General features: G+C 33.6%; 1 protein-coding gene across 1 annotated transcript; it reads right to left on the bottom strand.

Moving 5' to 3' along the window:
- Nucleotides 1-645: 645 nt before the first annotated feature.
- ghrhrb (growth hormone releasing hormone receptor b) lies at nt 646-18302 on the bottom strand. Its single transcript, XM_088919070.1, has 10 exons — nt 18213-18302; nt 16894-16991; nt 13533-13665; nt 12676-12829; nt 12038-12098; nt 5640-5706; nt 4911-5002; nt 2578-2707; nt 1539-1580; nt 646-1008 (listed from the first exon to the last, which is right to left on the bottom strand). The coding sequence occupies exons 1-10, from the start codon at nt 18285-18287 to the stop codon at nt 829-831; spliced, it is 1032 nt and encodes a 343-aa protein (XP_088775196.1). The 5' UTR covers nt 18288-18302; the 3' UTR covers nt 646-828.
- Nucleotides 18303-19614: the final 1312 nt, after the last annotated feature.

Here is a 19614-nt window from a genome sequence, read left to right as displayed (position 1 = left end):
GGAACAAGGCAGGACACCAGTCCATCCCACAAGCAGACAAACATGCACACACTCACACCAAGGCCAATTTTCCCAGAAGCCATTAGCATACTAGCATGTCTTTGGAGTTTGGGAGGAAACCAGAACACTTGAGGGAAAGGTGCACAAAAACAGGGTCAACATACAAACTCCAGACAGAAAGCATGCCAGGTCCAGAGTTAAACCCAGGTTCCCAGCACTGTGAGGCAGCAATTCTAACTATTGTGCCACCATGCTGCCCCTGCCCAATTTAATCTTTTAAAATGTTGCATATTGCAATATTTGGAAAATGCAGCAATATTATTACTGTATATAATTTAACAACTCTGTATTAAATGATAGCTAAATCTTTTGATGTGTAGATACATTATGAACAGCATTTTCTAAAATATAATTTTGTAGTAAAACGTACATTAAAATACAATTTACAGTCTAGTGCTCCAGACACTTGTTTGATTTTCAACATTAGAAAATCAAGTACATATTTTATTTACAGACAGTAATATATTAATAAGCACATTGTTTTCTTAAAGGAAACAAATACTCTTCATACTACATACTCTTGCTTCATACTCATGTATGTGGCAAACAATCAAAACTATAATTATTCTATGAAGTGTATAGGAACCTTCTTCTCATAAATGTGCAATGAAATCCATTTATAAAGTAACATTAAACTTGGAATAGAAACAACTGTGGATATCACAAACATGGGCTACAATAACTAAAATAAACCATTTCACACACCATTTTCCTAGTATATAACTGCAAATAATTATATTAAAATTTAAGTAACCAGCAGACAAGATATTAAACAGAAGAAATACTGTTCTGGTACTCAGAAGGTTTTCTTTTAGGGCTAGGTTTTTCTAAAACAGTGAGCTGAGTTACAGTGCTGCTTTCTGTGAACAAAGTTTTACGTTTCTGTGTAAAAGTTGAATAACCTTGGTTGTGCCACTTAGCAAGTCGCTTCTTCATTTCCGCCTGAACCTACAATAGAGCATAGCGTTAAGACTATGCTGTACTTTGTAAAAAAAAACATCTCTGAATTAATACGGTATATGTTTATCACTTTAATTTTTATGCTAAAAACATGTTTAAGCCTTTGCTAGTCCTGGAAGACTAGTCTATCACATCATTTTGAGATATTGTACCATGTTAAAAATAACTAGACAGTTATTCTGAGCAAATTCATTATTATTGAAATCTTCCTAATCCTAATTTCCTTAATCTTAATTTTATTAGGGATGTACAGTGGTTGAGGTATCTGGAAAGGCACAGGAGCCAGGATGTCTTTAATATTTTCTTGGCCATTCAGAATAGTTGTTGAATCAATAAACTCTGTGCTCCGGTCTTAAACTTCTGATTTAGAATCTTGCATTCAAAATGTCATGACTGTATTGCTGCTAGACATGCAAACTCTGTTTATTATTTATTAAAATAATGCATCAAAATAAAAACAATATCCAACATGAATAATTATAGAACATATTTATGGAACATATTCAATTAGTACATACCTCTCCATTCAGGAAACAGTAGAGTAAAGCCACAACAAAGCCCTAAAAAGGAAGCGAATCTATGACATTGTTCAAGCACCAAAATGTACGGTGGTAATAAGAGAACACAAAGATCTTGATTGAAGATATCAAATGCCTCAGGTATACATTTTGAAGGTGTCCACTGGAAGTATTTTGAACAGAAGCTCTATTGCAGACATGGAGGCTCAAAGTCTTGGACAACTGTTTAATAACCAATCTGGATATATATACACACATGTAAATGTGCATTGTGTGATATAATGTATGCTGTTTACGCAAAACAAATGTATATACAAAACCATATATACACATCAGGACATCAATTACGCTCACTGATTAAGAAGGAAATCAAACTGATCTTATATTAAAAAATTGTATACAACTTAATATACATCATTTTGCCAAATAACGAGGACATAAAATACTCAAATTACAAAATATTAATATATATTTAATATACAATTCTAAATCAGAACTAGATTCTCTATGCCACAGTAAATATACTTACAAAAAGAACTCACCTGATACATGATAAAGCAACAGAAAATAAGTATTTATGGTTTTATACAGCATATATAATTACTGTTGCAAATAACTAACTTATCTGTTGAAGACCCGAAGACTAATCTAAATTGTAATAGCTATTCTACATTTGTATTGACACATTACATTAAACATTAGGAAAAAACAATGTGACTGTAAAAATATGCATTATGCTCCAATATTAAAATTATAAAGTATTATTTCTGTTCATTATGAATTTGTAGGAGAACCTCTGAGATGTTAGAAATCCAGTTGTAATATTTTTCTGTAATATGTCTGGTGCCAACATAACTGGTTACATTCCTGTAAATTGCAATGGGGACTTTCAGAGTTTTTAAAGACACATTGGTTTTGTTTTATGCTCCCAATTAAAAGGAAAGAGATGACATCAAACAAAAAGGCAGCTAACTTTAGTCATACACATAGTAGTGTCAGTTTTTGTGTTAACAAATACTTAAAATGAAAAATGACATACCTGAAAAGAGCCCAATCCCAGCTCTATGTAAAGCCTTGCATGTACTCCGGTATTTTCAGGGAAGAATGCAAAGACTGTGTAGTGAACTCCAAACAGTGGAATAAGAAATAAGGTTGATTTTGCAAGCCTCCTAAAAAGAGAAAAAATATATACACATCAGTATATAAAATATTAACAAACACAGGAATCATTAACAAAAGCATATTGTATTTTCAGATGTATGCAAGCAACATTGCATCATTATTGCTCCATTAAACCAAATAAAGCACAATCTAATCACAACCCTGGAGTTTGTATTCTCTTTTTTTTCTCCTATACGGTGTAACCCACATCCCAAGGTGTATAAAGATATTTAACTTGAGGCACACATACCGTATGCTTCAGGAAAGAAAGTGCTATCTTAAATTATAGTATTAAAATAATAATTGGGCTTTTTATGCAGTGACATTGAATAGTCAAATAAATGCCAGGCTTTTTTTTTAACAAACTTGTCATAATGCATTGTATAGTTGTTACGACCCCAGGTGTCTAGGGGTATAGGGGTGTAACATTTAGGATAATTCTTTTGGAAGCAGGTGGGTTTTGGTGAGGGACTAGGAAGCGTGATAACAAGGGTAAGGAACTAGAGTTGTGCCAAAAAAAAAGAAACAAAATGGAGCTGGCTAGGAAAGTGAGGGAAAGCTAATCTGACTACAAAAGAAAACCCAAAACACACGGTCTTCAACGTCTTCAACACCCTAGCTAACCTCCACTGACTACCCAAAGCCATACAAGACAAATGGCACTCACCCGTACTAGTGTACTAATACAAAATCAACTAAGTGTGTAAAGCGTACCCAACAATCTAAACTAACCTTATACACAAAAGTTCACACAAAAACACAAGTGAACCAGGAGTACAAATAAGAGAAAACGAGAATAATCAACAGGAACAGGGTACAAAGAACACAAAAGTTGAACATATAACACGTAAGGGCAAGGTAATGGCAAAACAAGGATAAATACACAAACAAACAAAAGTACAAAGAAACAGAAAACCAACAAAACAAAGCCGAAGCTATACGAAAATACACACACAAAGCAAACCAAGCCAACAAAGCCGCCGCAATAACCAGAAGCAAAGCAATAACCAGAACCAAACAGGACAGAAGTCAAACAAAAGGCCTCGCCTTGCTGAAAACCTCCATGTTATATGCTGAATAAGATGTGTTCTGATTGGCTGAGAGCTAATTGATGATGACACCATACTGAAAGTGTGGTGTAATGGTGGGCCAATGGGGAAGGGAGAACAATCAAGGGTCAGCAGTGTGGACACACTGGGACGTAACAATAGTAATATGGATCCAAGTGCTTTAATTGAATGTGAGAAAACAGCAATCATAACTGAAAGTATAACAAGAAAAACAATAAAAAAGAAACAATTGTATCTCAGATCACCAGTGCAACAATTAATCAAGCTGAAACAAGCATTTAAATAATACAATTATATTTTCAAGTCAGGATCAGTGTTTCTTTCTTTGTATACTTCACTTTGTATATTTTTGTTTGTAATGTCACAGCAACATTTAGAAAATTACTAGTCTAGATCTTTTTTAGTACTAAAAATACAAATACAAAGATTGGGTTACATAGTAAAACAGCACTTATTCCTCCATTGCAAGTAATTGGTTCTTATTTTGTTATTCTTATGTGTCTTTAACTTTAGTTGTTAAATAAAACTTGCAGTAATTAAAAACCTAAAAATTGGGCTTTTAAAACATCCATGTATATTGTGATAAATAAACAGTGTTCAACTATTTTTGGAAGATTTTTCATTTGAAATCAAAAGCCATTTTGCCCAGTAGGCTTCATATAACTGTTGCTAAATAAGGCAAGGTTATGTTAATGTTTCTGATGCATAAAGAACTCAGAAACTTTAATATCAGTTTTGATAATCCTGTGAAGTATACCAAACTACAATAAACATACATGCACAAAAATTACACAATTAAAAATCTCATTCTGAAATGTTATTATTTTACTGCTCTTTCTGTTTAGTTAAAATATCATAGTTTACCCATAACTTGAATAGTCAAAGGCAACAGCATAAGCTTTAAACAAATTCAGCTAAAAGTGGCAATGGTAAAGACATGCTGAAGATTAACTGGATTCTTGGAAAATTGCCCCTGCAAGTTTGTGTGTGCCTAGCTATAGACTGGCATCCTATCCAAGGTGTATCCTACCTTGTGCCCAATACTTCCCAGACAGGCTCCGTGCCACTGTGACCCTAAATTGGATGAGTGGTTTTTGAATGTGGTGTAATGCATTCAACTAAAACATCTTTTACAACTTACATAAAATGGCTAGTGTCATTTCCTCCCACAGCTGGCACCTTTATCTTTTGCACCAGAATCCGTAACACGTTGATGAATATGACAAAGTTCACCTTCATAAAAATAAATAGATTAAGAAAAATAACTACTAGTAATAATAACAATAACAATAATAATAATAAACTATTATACAAATCAGTCCAAAATAATCAGTCCACAATTTGTCCAGAAGACACTATCTTAAATTGATATAGTTTTTATAATTTTTAGTTCATCCTGCAAGGAAAACTATAATTAGCTTATAATTATATTTGAAAATGGGGCACCTTAAATTATCAGTTATTCAAACATTAAAATATGCCCAAAGGTATAATTATTATTGTTTCAGTATTAAGTAGGTGGCTGCATCAGCATGATAGGCTGCAAAGGAACAGGTTAAGTTTTATTCCATGCTGAAAGGAAAAGAAACGTTTCAGCTATGGAGCTTTCTTTTCCTTTCCGTATAGAATAAACATTTACATGTACTGTACCTGTGCAACAGTATATTATGTCAAATGCTGTGTATGTCAAATACTGTACTGTAAAGCAAATCCAATAACAGCAAAACTAAACCATTTATGTTCCTTCTTTTAGCACAAAAGCCAGCAAGTCTTACTGTATGCCCATTACTTTTCATAAGTATATATATAAAATATACTTAATGTGTAAATCTGTTTGTTTTTTTGTAGTACCAATACTTTATATACTCACTAACACTGACACCAATATTGGTCCTTTGATAATCCACCAAACCGCATTATCATTATCATCCCAGCACCTAAAAAAATGGAAATATGTTTTTCCATTGCTAAAGAAGCAATGTCACCCTTTCAGTGTGATGTTCATAGGATTCCACGAGTTTATTAAACTATTATTAAAGTCACTATTACTGTTCTTCAGAATTATAATTATAAAGAGAAAGTGTCAAACAAACTGATACACAAATTTAAAGAAACTGGTGTGAACTGGTGTTTATTCCTTATAGAACAAATATTTCTTAGTAAATTTACAAAACGTTGTATAATTTATAAAAATATTTTATGTTTATTTTATAAGTATAGCATGAGTAATCAGTAAGTGTATCTTAAAAAAATGTCTTTGTTTTTCCTTACAGGGGCTCTTCCTTGGTTGTTTCTGGTGTCTTGGTTTCCACTCGAGGACACTGTGTGCCTAATAATGATTTATTTATGTCTTGTGTTCTTCCTATTGCCATTCAGTTTCTTTTGCTTTCACAATGTAGCAATTTGTGACAAAATACATGTATTCCCTTTTCCTGTTATTTCATGTCTAGCCCCTTTTTTCCAGGGTGAAGTACAAATTATCCCTTAGCAGTGAGGTCAAGATAAAATTTGTGAAGACCCAGCAAAAGAAAAACCTGCATCCCAGTAGAGATGAAAACACAGCATGATTATGTAAAAATATAAAAAAACAATAAGTTAGGGTTTTATACAGGCATACAAAGACTAACTCCATTTGTACATTTACATATCCAATATATCACCCTCCTCCATTTCAAACCCAAGAGATACCAATTTCCAAAAGTTTACCAATAAGCAAGGAATGTCTTAAAGGCAACTCCCACACCTACAATACATGTAGGTGGATAGCATCACTTTAGCTTTCTTTATCTACAGTATATACTGTATATGCAAATCTACTTTGATGCTAGATTCATGGTTTATAGGTCTGAAGCAAATATAATGATGCTGTTAGCACAACACGGGTAATTTGCAATGGCTCCTTCAATTTTCAGTTCTTCGGGATTAAAAATAGTCTTGTATCTTAATTCCGCTTTGGAAGCTCCTTTACGGTGAATAATTATTGATGCTATTTCAGTTAATTTGATTTAAATAACATGTTAATATTTAAAGAAAGATGTTCGAAATGCATGGTACAACCCTGTACCGCACACAATCACCCACAGTGCACCGCAGTGTGCCACGGTACGTGATTCGGCTGGCTAAAATGACCGACAGAGGCACTCGTGATGCATTGGTGAAACGATTGAATCATTTAATCTTTTTACTGGGCATGTTTTAATCCGCTTAGTATTGAATATCTATATGGAATTTTACAACTAAAGGGAAATTTTAGTAGCTGAGCATAAAAAGAAGAGGAGCATAACGCATCTGACGGTCATAAACGATATTAATTTAAGAACATAAAACATATTATGTAAATTGTATATGGCTGATATTGGTAGTTTAAATAAAAATACACACCAGAATTCCACTTTCTTCCTAAACATTTTAAGCATCAGAGTCTTTCATTCGGTTACATACTGTGGTTTATTTGGAAAAGTTTTTATGTGCTCCGTCTGACTATCTTAAGTTTATATATTTTGTAAAAGGTTATAATGTTTTAACCTTTTCTGCGAATATGCTCGTTATCGCAGTAAACAAAAGCATACTTTTTAGAATTTGATTAATAGGGAATATAATATGGAATCGCGTATCTAAAGAAATTAATAACGATATAATTTGAAACTGTGCATTTTCTCGCGACAGCTCAAATGCTGTACATGACAGGTTAAGCTTTATTACCTCCACCTGGCGGTTTTACAAGGTGATTCCGGATACTATTATCATAACTGCGGTATGACACGTTATGACGCACCACGCCTACTGTGTTTTACCGCAGCGTACTTCGTGCATTTTGAATGGCTGCATCTGTACAGCACCAATGATTTAATTTCATACACAAATACTTCTCAATTGGATGTAACTTGAAAACATTTGGAAAATCTTTGATATACGCTAAAACCAACCAAAAAGATAGCCATTCTGAAGTGTGCTTTGGTGTCAAAGCTAAACCTCAGCAAATGCTGAAAGAAACATTTCTATAGTTACTTTACTGAGACCATCTGGGAAATTGAAAGCTCCGCCAATTGCCTTTATGTTGATACTGCAAAAAAACTGGATGAAAACTGGAAGAAATGCATGAAGCTAATATGACTAAAGTTCTGAGAATAAAAATGTTGACACTATATATCATTATCTTCCTCTATATACTGTATATATATTTACAGTATAGAGAAATTTGGTCAAACCCTAATTAAGGTGGAGAAGAGGAGTGATTTGAAAAGTGAGTTTTATTGTGATAACTCAACGGGCTGAGAAGAAAGACAACTTGTTCCTAAGGATGGTGCTACTGGGACCCCCCTTCCCTTTTAATGAAGGATGAGCTACTACAAGGCAGAAGACAGAGTGGGAGGAAGGATGTGAAAATTAATTTCAGGAGCACAAAAGCAAGAAGTGTAATATTTATAAATTGGGAGGAGCAAGACATGATTAGGTTTTGACCTCCACCAAACTTTTGACTAAAATGACATTCCATTAGTTTGGTCAAACTACAATTAAGGATTTGAAAAGATGAGAACCAAATAGTGAGCTTGTTGTTTTGGTGGTAACTCACCTAGCTGAGTAGAATGACAACTGTCAGAATGCCCCAAAGAAATGTGAGAGATTCCATGATGCTGATGCAGAATATTTGAGCTCAAATAATGAAAGTAATGAAAATAAAATCTGAATGAGCATACAGTTAGTTAACATATAAGATTGAAATTAAAGTTCAGAAGAAAACGTAAATTCCTACAATGACCAGAGAGAGATTTGGGGGATACTGCTTGAGAGAATCGTGTTTGAGTGAGGGTGAAGAACCAATAAGAACCTTGTTGAAGCAGAATCCTAATTATGGAAGATGGTACTGTAAACTTGTTTAAAGAAGATTAGGATTGGATTTAATGCAAAACTTTTCGAAAAGAAGGAGGTAGACATGGCAATTGTGGTTCTTCAAAGAGCACGGAAGAATGTTGTACAAATCCAGCCTAAAGACTGGAAAGCTTTCAGTACTGAGGCCAGCTTAGTGATTCAAGGAAGTAGTACAGAAGACAGAAGAAGAAACAACAAGTCACCCACTGTTGATTTGTGAAAGCATAATGGATAGTAAAGGATAGCTGCATGAGTTGGTTATTTATGGCTCTAAATAGAACCCCAAAGAATGGCAACAATGATAAGATGATAATTATTATGAGCCCAGGCTGCCACAAAACTATTTTCACCTCTAAAGGCACTGCTGCTGCAAAGGGAGCTCAAAGGGACAGATTTGAAGACGTGATCACTGTTTTGAAATTCCTTTTCTGTCTATACATCAAGCATGTGGAAACGGTAAGAAATACCGTTTAACGGTAAGAAATAAGGCTACAAAACACACACAATCTATTAATATATAGATTGTGTGTCTATATATCTATTATATAGCATCATGTTTGTGAAACTGTTTCTGTGAAAGAAAAAGTATAAACATGGAAGACCAGATTTTCAAGACGCTTTGCTTAAAGGCACAAACATGATTATTATGTTGCTTTTATTGCAATACAGAAATAAAGGTAGAAAGGTAAAAAAGCTGCTAAGAATCACATCTGATTCCCATGTGGGTGATCTAACAGATGCCATGAGGAGAAAAGGGTAAATTAAATGTTCTCTTCAATAATGCCACATCAAAATAAAGCTCAAACTCTTTGATTTATACAGCTATTGCTTATCTGTGGAAAACAAGCAGCATGCTGTCACGATTGTAATCCTCCCCCTTAAGGGCCCTCTGGCTCTTTCACATTTTAGTGGATTTTGTGCACCTACCTCCTATCCAGCCCACCTTAAAAGCCAGACACTCACTCTGTTCCGGGCTCTGCATTGGAAGACGGACGCCCGGAGGCCCACCTACCACCAAGTTGCCCTATGCCCATGCCTCCTATTGGCGTCCTGACCCAGCTGAGTCCGGGGTTCAGAGCACCTGGCCTCGTCACCCCCATTTTTATTCCCTCTCCCTGCACCGGATACCGTTCAAGTTTTTAACTTTGTCTTGTCGTCGTCTCTCCTGAATTTAATGGTTTTTGGACTATTGGACTTTGCCCCAGTTTTCCCCCTGGACTCCCCCGGACTTGATTGCCTGGACTACGCCCCCCCGAGCACCAGTGCACCGTCATCACGCCCCCCTGTTTGTTAACCTGCCCAGTCGCTCGTCATCTCCTCCCCATGTCTGTTGCACTCCCTTCCCGGATTCTACTGTCTGCATAGGGTCCTGAAAAATGCTTCGTAACACATGCTTTATCCAAGCATTTGATGTAAGAATTTCTTTTGATGAAATTTTAGTTGATATTCAACTTTAATAATAATAAGAAACGGTTTATATTTATTTTACATATCGTTAGTAAAGCTAATTCTCAGCAGATTAATAATGTCGATGTGCCATATGGTACTACTGCAAGAATAACCCAAACTTTTGACCACATGTAAAATTATATACTTTTGACAACATGTGAAATGTGTTCTACAACAAAATCCAGATGGTTAAAAGTCAGTTTTAAGACTCATAGAGCAGCTGTGATAAACAGTAAATTGTCAGGAGTTAGCACCCTTTAAAGCAACAGAAAACTGAATCCCCAGGCAACATCAGTGCATAGTATAGCACTTTATATAGCAAATACCTCTTTAGGAGCCACTACAAAAGTAACTCTAAGTGGTAAAGAATCAATGCTGTGTCCAACAAGTTCAAGTATTCTACTTGTTGTCATGAAAGAATGATAATTTGAATTTTTGATTAACAGGACTTTAAAAAGGCTCTTTGCTGCCACATAGAAAATAGAAACAGATTTTATGCTGCAGTTTCATGAAGGTGAATGAACCAATGCAGCAGCAGGGGGCTTGCATTAACAAATCTTTACCTACACTTTTGATGCTTTACATGTTTATTGATGTGATGTTATAGACAGACTCACGTTTGTAATGGGGAAAATACTGTTAATCTCCAGTGAATGTGAATCTTTCAGTTAAGATAGATTTAGAGTTGTTCTGTAATTTACTAACCACTAGCAATGAGAGAGGCTGATTCTGAGTGAGAAATTACAGATCAGCCATTCAAGAGAATTGCAAACTTTCATTCTGCAGTCAAGCATTCACAACTACAGTGCAAAGACACCAGAGTGGAATAGCTATTGTATCTCATTTGTGAAACACAAAGATTTAGAATTACATTCACAAAGTTCAGCTGTCTGACATAAGCACACACAAAGCAAATCCTTTTTTTCTCTTGATCTGAAACTTAACTTTTTAACTACAACCATGCAAATTAAATCTTCACTGGTACTGCAGAAAGGCCCAAATATTGACATCAATGTGTTGTATGTGAGGCAAGGCATTTCTTGAGTGAAAGCAGTTCCATTGTGTTACTACTGGACTGGGCAGAAGGCAAGTTTTTTTTACTTTGCAAGTGCACACGGAACTACTGTAAGTTCTGTGTGTGAGCAAAGCAATAGATACTTGTTTCACAACTACTTCTTTTAGTAAGAGTTTCATACCCTGTTCTCAAAGCCTTTTGTCAGGTATAACATCTTGTACAACACAACCACAGTGATTCAGCTGAAGATGACCTAGTATAATGTTGTGTGTTGTTACCTGGATCTCACTCTTAAAGTTCAAAACTTCCAGAATGACAGTCTAGCAGAAGCACATCCATTTTAAATGCATGGTTACAATCCAGTTAATTTAAAACAAGAAATTGAACCAGAAGAAGTTTAAGTTTTTACTTCATATCAGTGATAATTTTTTCAAATACTGTCAGTGAGTATACGTTTTGCAATTGAGAAGCAGTAGATATAGTTTTGATGGTTTTCAAATTAAATTGCAAATACTGGGGAATCACACTGTGAAGAGTTTTCATGTGAATGTTTGCTGCACAGAAAGCAGTAAGCCATAAAAATACAGTATTCTAAGGTCATTTAATCCATTTTGGTATGAAATATCTCTGACATCTCCTGCCTGCTGCCATCTGCTGATATTTAAATTTGTATCACAGCATGTTTGACATAGGTAGTACATTGGCATATTACACAAAGAGTAAATAAATAAGCCTCCACTTTCAAGAAATGTATTTTTGGGAATTTATGCACATCATACTTTTCTTCTGGTATTTGCTACTTTACTAAGTTTGTCAGTGTTAATACCAAGGGTTGTAATGGTACTCACAAAGTTCAAAACCCATAGGTGCTGCATTCAGAATTGTGACTTTGACTAAATCATAACTTAAATCTCATTGAAAAAAAATGTACTTACCCTCTATTATCGTAATATATCCTAGTGAGGACCCATACAGTTAACACTGTAGTTGGAAAGCCTAAAATACATGGATTGATACAATTAAAATTACAATTCATAGCACCCACCTTAAGAAAATACACTTTTATTAAAAACCATATTGGTTATCAGACAACTTCCACTTTTGCACAACACATATTTCAACATATATTACATTTTCACTCAGATCCTCTTAGCGTAATATTTTAGGAATAACTCTGCCTATGTATACAGTGTAGAATATTCTAAGCATCTTAACATTTCCTTCGCTAAGCAACATACAGTACACATACTGTACCAAAAATCATGTAAATAAAATATTCCACCAAAAAAGTACATTTTTCAACAGTTTTGTCTATGTTTTTTTTATTTTAGAAAAACAGCTTCTTCTAAATTAACCAGTTAATTAATACAAATACTAAATATGTTTACTGTCTGTATTACTGTAATTATATTTACTGTAATTATTACATATAATGCAATAATTTAAATGCTAATTTAAGATTTAAGATTAAGATTAGCTTTTAAACCAGATATTATTTTCATTTCATTTGAATTCCAATCTTTAAAGTTCATGTTTTCCTTTTCTAAGAGAGAATAAAAAGCTTTGCACTCACCCCATCCTATTAATATGTACCACCAGAAATATTTTTTCTGTGAAACAAAAGTGAGAGCAAGAAGTGTCTGCAGGTACATGCCTTCTACCAGCAGCCAAAAGAAATTTGCCAGTATGCTGAACTGAAAGAACCCAACAGCAGACTTACAAGAGATCTGAAAAAAAACAACAGCGTTTACTGTGAGGTTACTTTTATCATTTTTTTAATTAACTGGATACTGAATTAACATAGATATATTACAGTATTATAATATGAAATGAAGTAGTTAGATTAGCATGAGATCCAACAGGTATTCATTTTTTGAATTGTAAATGATAGCAGTATAATTATCACAATCTTGATATAGAAAAACCACTGTCCTTACGTTTTCTCAGAAGCCAATTAGGTATGATTATGATATTTCAGAGGCTATGTATTGTAGTTCCTTGAATTGTGGGAGATAACTGGAGCGCAAAACATGGGCAAAAACACAAGAGAAATAAACTCCACACAGATACTGTAGCACCCCATGATCTGAGCCCACTGCACTACCATGCCATCCCTAGCCCTTTTTAGTAATGCTAATTAATGTCTTCATTAATTTCAGTCTGTTTGTTTCTAATAGCATTTGGTATATAACTGACATACTGTAAGACTATTTAAAAAAAAACTGGTAGTTCTATGATATGATATTTAACCTGCAAAGTTCTTGAGAACTTTCTGAACAATTAGGATTAACATACCTCTAACATACATCTTCCTCTTAATCTAATACTAAGGGAACTGATTTTAACAATAAATCTGCCATTAGATTGAATGATATTGAACAAGCTTGAATAACAGAAATTATAAATAATGAAATGATACATTTTTCTTACCGTTGACATGAAACAATGATCTGTGTTTTCATCTGCAAACAGTATGCCATCCTTTATAAACACAGCGCTAGCTCGGAGAATGAATGATGCAAACAGGTTAATGTGAATATAATTTCTGGTACAGTGGAACTTTCTGTGGAGGAAAAAAGAAGTATGTAATAACATGTTTGCAAAACGTGTATATTGCAATATGTGTAATATCAGTAAAAAATAAGAAAAAAAGTATTCAGTTCTGAATGTTTGCTATGCTTCTTACTTGACAAAACAGCATAAATGAATGCTGCCCTAACCTGCCTGTGACACAATGTATAATTAGTCAAATGCTCCATTAGTTTCAAATGATAGATTTTAAATTCTGTACTTCCTATTGTTTGTCTGCAAACATACTAGGTGAAACAACTGAGATCTCATCAGACTGCTTAATAGTTGTCGATACATTAAAAGCAGTCTGGATGTGATGTCCACCTGAGCACACAATTCTGCAATTAATAAGGGTAACCCTCTTTGAAATAATGTATTGGTAAAGAATGATGTAAAAATGTTTTTAGATTTAATGCTAAAACATTTATTTAGGGTGTGATTCTAAAGAATGGACTGATATACACTTTTGTTTATTTCCTCTTTCTGAATTAGCATAACAATCCTTAAGCAACACATCTGTGTTTCACTATTGGAATCATTTGTAGTCATTACAAAAGGTTTCCAAACTGCAACATTCCTCATTATACCATATGAAAATCTGTCCTGTTTGCTTTGACACTGTCACTTTGTTTTTGTTGTGACTGTGATGGGTCAGTTTTAACATCAGCAAGGTTAGAATTGTTTGTAGTTCCTACTGCATATTAATGACCTTACTCAGGTGGCTATGAACAATGGTTATTGTTCAACAGTCCTAGCTGTTGGAAGGAACGTGGTTTATGAGATAAACATAGAGGAAGAAACAGATGACCAGAGGAAGTTACTAGTAATTTACTCAAGTTAATAAATTTCACTTTACATCATTAAGCCCACCATGTAGAAGAATAAACATTCAATTTTTAGGGATGTCATTATTCCAGTATTCCTAGAAATAGATCATAGAAATATAGGAACAGAGAAGAGGACAAAAGAGAAGAAGAGGTAAAAAAACAAAAAGATTACATAATATTATCATCCATCAGCCCCCACATCCTTTCAAATCTTGAACCAAATAAGGTCCTTATTCTAAATAGACTTGAAACTAGATCCTAGCAAGGTAATCTAAGCATTATTTTAAGAGAGTTCCTTTTCTTATTTTAGGAAACTGTGATTTCCTATATTGTGGATTCTTATGGCTAAAATTATCCTATTTTGGTGGTGCACTGTTAGCACAGGAAAACTGGGTCTCATTTATTTTTGAAAGACATCCATGTTTAAGAGGTAGGTAGGATCCTGGGTAGGATCCATTTTCCTAAAGGTTTACTTTCTATTTGCCCTGTTAAGATATTTCATTTATTTTTATATAGATTACAGAGGCAGAATTCTCGATTTTCCAAGTGCATAGTAATTAGTACTCTGCAACCCACTGATTTTGCACACAGGTATGTATCAAAGTGTAACTGTTGTATAGTGGTGTTATTCATAATTATTTGTTTGTTTTTGGGCCTAATTATTACTCCGTCATCAGAGAATAAAAAGAAAACTACAGTATGGAGTATTTCTTCTCAGCTGTTTTATAGCCATACAAAGAAAAATATGTATTATAAACTAATTAACACTTAAAATTAAATTAAAACATTAAAAACAAAAAATACATCATACAGTATATTCAGACCCTTCCTATTGTATCCAGTATTGCGAAATTACAAAAAGATGCATATGCATTTCTCAAAACTGTATTTTATTCAAAACATAAATACACAAAATACAGAATTCCAAGTTATAGTGAATGTAAGGAAGAACTAAAGCAAAAAAAAACATAAATACAGTATGTTGATTGTACACGTATTCAGACCAAAGAACTCAATATTTGACCGAAATACCTTTGGGATTTTGACTACTCAAACATTCACTTTCTTCTTAAAGTATTCCAGTGTAGCTTTGGCCTTGTGCTTTGGATCATTGTCCTACTAAAAGATACAATTTTGTCCCAGTTTTACAGTAGGTCTAAAGCAGGTTTTCCTGTACTTTTCTTCATCCATGTTCCCATCAGTATTGACAAGCTCACCAGTCCCTACTGATGAAAAGCAGTCATAACATAATGCTTAACAGTAGGGGTGGTGTTAAGTGACTGATGCATTCTTAGGTTTGCATTAGATGCAACACTTAAGACCAGAAAGTTGAATTTTGTCTCGTCTGACCACATGTTTGCAAACCTCATGCAGTATTTGTGATGGGTTATTTTTTTTCAGTTCCATACAACACCGGTTGTGGAGTAACTGGGATATTGATTACTTTATTATTGGCCATATACAATTTCTTGTATTAGGAATTTGCCTTTTCGCATAACCGAACTTGCTCTCCATGAAACACACAGACAGAGAGAGAAGCTTAGGGTCAGAGCGCAGGGTCAGCCATTTACTGTATACAACACCTCTGGAGCAGTTGGGGTTAAGGGCCTTGCTCAGGGGCCCAACGGGGTAGGATTTGGAGGGACCATCTAGGCAGTGTCTGGATGACTTAAACTTCACCATGATCAAATAACATTCTGAAATGTTTTATATACTACTCTTCATCTGTGCCTTTATACAACTTTATCTCTGAGTTGTTTTGAAAGCTCCCTGGTATTCATTTCTGAGTTTTTGCTTGAGATTTACTAACTCAATGAAGGACCGTAGATTACGTGCTTTATTGCGTAATCATGTGACCCACTATTTTTCCATATAGACATTGGGTAGTCAATTGTATGACTCCCTTAGGTAATTTTGCACACATAAAATACATTTAGATTGCCAAATTAGGGTGTGAATACATTATTTTATTATTTTTTCTTTCATGTTTACTATTTATAAAGTTTTTTGCTTTGTGGAGTATGTTATGTATGTAATAATTATTTGTTCATTCAAAGTATCATGACATAATCAAAATTTGCCAGATTTACATACTTTTGTATGTAAACTGTACTGTATACTGTATGTTTGTAAAAATCAAAATAATTTTATGTTATACGTAATAATATTTTTAGAAATAGTCAGAGCCTTAATGTATTGGTGATTTAAAACTTTTCTTAAAGAGAAACCCTTTATATTCTGTTTATTTGCACAAAAATAAAATGAAAGTATAGCCTCAATACTCAAAAAACTATACTTTACATATACTCATATTTATATATTTTTTATGAAATATAAGAATTGTAAAAATGTAAATAAATTAACACATTGAAAATAAAAACATTCTACATTACCTGAAAGCAGTGAAGACAATAATGGCTGTTATTAATGATATCACTGATGTAGAATACCCTGCGGTGTAGACATGTCTAAACGTTGAATAGTATGTTTTCTAGGAAAAAAATGTTAAAGTTTAAATACTGTGTTACAAATCTCCTCATATTACCATAATAATATAAAAACCCTAACAATCACGTATTTTGGTCTGGATAGACCCATTAATCCACAATAAAACACGTCTTTGCTCTTAAAAACGTTTTTTTATATCAAAGTGTGATTTAAAAACCTCCTATCCCGAGCCTAAGTGTTTGCTTTTTATTCCTATGTAGTTACAATGACTTCCAAAACTAGAGATGAAATTACATAACTGTCCATAGTTCCAGAGGATTTTGGACATACTGTGCCTTTTTTTCTGCCAGTACATGTTTGAGAATATTATCAAAACCTAAAGAAATAACAAGAAGTCATTGCTGTTCTGTCTCACAGAGAACAAGGTAAATTGCTTCATTTTTATTACGAGCATGTGTCTGTTCATTCTAGTTAACAGAAACGTTTGCTTACACGTTATTCCTTTCATAATGCAAAATTATTTAGTGAACTAAAAAAGAGAAAACAGGTTGAAATTAAAGTTACCTAATTATGGGTTAAAGTATTAGGTTGTTTAGAATCTATTCATACAGACTGTAATAATACAGTATATTGTTTTGTGTAATTTATTTTTTAAAACCAATTTTATGCCCTGCCCTACTGTAATAATTTGACTGTCACGATAAAGTGGTGACAGACCTTGTTTGGTGTAATAGTACAGTATATATTTATGCATATATTAGACATATGTGTGGGAAAGTAGTTGATGTATACTTTTATACCAAAACTATAGTATAGAAACAGATTTATATACTATATTCCCTACAGTAGGTTTCCAGAGTATTGCAAAGGTCATTAACCTTATATTAACCTGATATCAATCTTTCTCCCAATCATTTCGGAAAACATTATTTAAACAATTTTAAGGCAATAATGGAAATAAATATACTGTATTACTGAAAGAAATGAATTTATCGATTTTTAAAATGTTTATTAAGAAAATTATATATTTCAATACTGATTAAAAAAAACTTTACTGCAAAATCATGACATCCCCATTGAACTGTGAAAAATCCAATAAAAATCAATTTTATTTTTCAAATACAGTATTTTTATATAATGGCTTTTTAGCAAAAAATAATATGCAAATAACAGTTTTAGTCCTGTTCTGCTTATAACTAGTCCTTATGTACAGTATATATAATCCCAAAGTCATGTAACTGTAAACATCTGAGAAAAAACAAACCTCATTTTCAGGTTCTGTGTCTTCATCAATGTCACATGCATCTAGATAGAGTGGATGTGGCTCTGTCCAACCCATACTTGTACAGTTTCTGAAGATGTGCCCTGAAAAAAAATATTTCTGCATCAACAACACTACATAAATGAACACTGGCAAAAATTTGTATGGTTAAGTGGATTGTAGTAAGACATCAGCATTCAAGCATGGAACTGTTACTGCTGTGGACTCAAACTCCATTACTGGAAGGCCTGGTAAAGTACAGTATCTTGTGTTTTTTTGTTTCACATAAGCTTTCAGTACTGTGGTTGATGGATTAAATTAATGGACTTTGTAGTTATGATACTTGTAACCAGGGTTCAAGTTGCTTAATGGATAACTGTACCTTAATTTAGGTGAATGTTGCAAATAAAAGCCTTCTTATAGTTTTATATGTCTTTTTCAATCCATCTAGCCATTTTCTAACTACTATTTCCAATTTATTGGATCTAGAGCTTATCCCAGCAAGCAACAGGCACTAGATGAGGTACAGTACACTCTGGACAGGACACCAGGCCTTTGCAGGACACAGAGACACAGACATGCAAATACTGACATTCAGTTGTGCAAAGTTGATAGAGATATGTTGAAAAATGTGCAACTATAATTGTTGCCAAAGAAGCGTTCACGAGGTACTGACTCTGGGGGTGAATACATTTACAATCTAATATTACAACACTAAAATAAATATTTCTTTAGGTTTTGATTTTTCTTTCCAGTTTTTACTGATATTTAACTTCTTTCACTCATAAACTTGTTAAATTTAAACAAGACTGGATTATTTTTTTTACAAAATGAGCATATATCATTTGCAACTAAACAAATAGGAACATCATATATGCATTTATTTAGTCTAATGATCTTGCAATTAGTAGCAACATGACCCCTCTACAATCTCCTACTTTAATGGCTTTGTTGAAAAACAACATACACACACTTGTAAAGTCTAACATATGTAAACAGAGGAATGAACATCAAAATATAAGTGTTGTGTCTGGATGCTAAATACTTTACTTCCATCATTATCATAATCCATAAACACTGAATTGGATTATGTAATAGATTAAACAATGCATAAGTGAAGCGAGATATTGCTGACTGGTTGAATACGAGGCACATTCTGTTTAATCTTTGAATTACAAATTCTATACTATAAAACTACTATATTTCAGAGGATTTGAAAGCTTAGAGAATGGGATGAGTTTTCAATCATTACAATTTAGATATCAAACCCATACTGAATATGCAAAGAGCTTAAAATATACTTTACCACACATTTAAAACTGTACTCTGTGTGTATCAGGGGAATTTGCTTACAAGTGACAAGACAAGGAGTATGATGCAGCCAAATAAATCCAGGGTCCAAATA

Source organism: Atractosteus spatula, chromosome 6, assembly GCF_055471065.1.
Source record: "Atractosteus spatula isolate fAtrSpa1 chromosome 6, fAtrSpa1.hap1, whole genome shotgun sequence".
In the NCBI taxonomy this organism is placed as follows: Eukaryota; Metazoa; Chordata; class Actinopteri; order Semionotiformes; family Lepisosteidae; genus Atractosteus; species Atractosteus spatula.
This window is presented reverse-complemented; position numbering and strand designations above follow the sequence as displayed.

Excerpts from the sequence above, each read along its gene's own strand:
- ghrhrb (XM_088919070.1), bottom strand. The coding sequence starts at position 18,287 with ATGGGTTGGACAGAGCCACATCCACTCTATCTAGATGCATGTGACATT. Across the intron at positions 12,099-12,675 it reads GTACATATTAATAGGATGGG|GCTTTCCAACTACAGTGTTA; the intron begins GTGAGTGCAAAG and ends CATGTATTTTAG. Across the intron at positions 1,009-1,538 it reads ACTGTTTCCTGAATGGAGAG|GTTCAGGCGGAAATGAAGAA; the intron begins GTATGTACTAAT and ends GCTCTATTGTAG.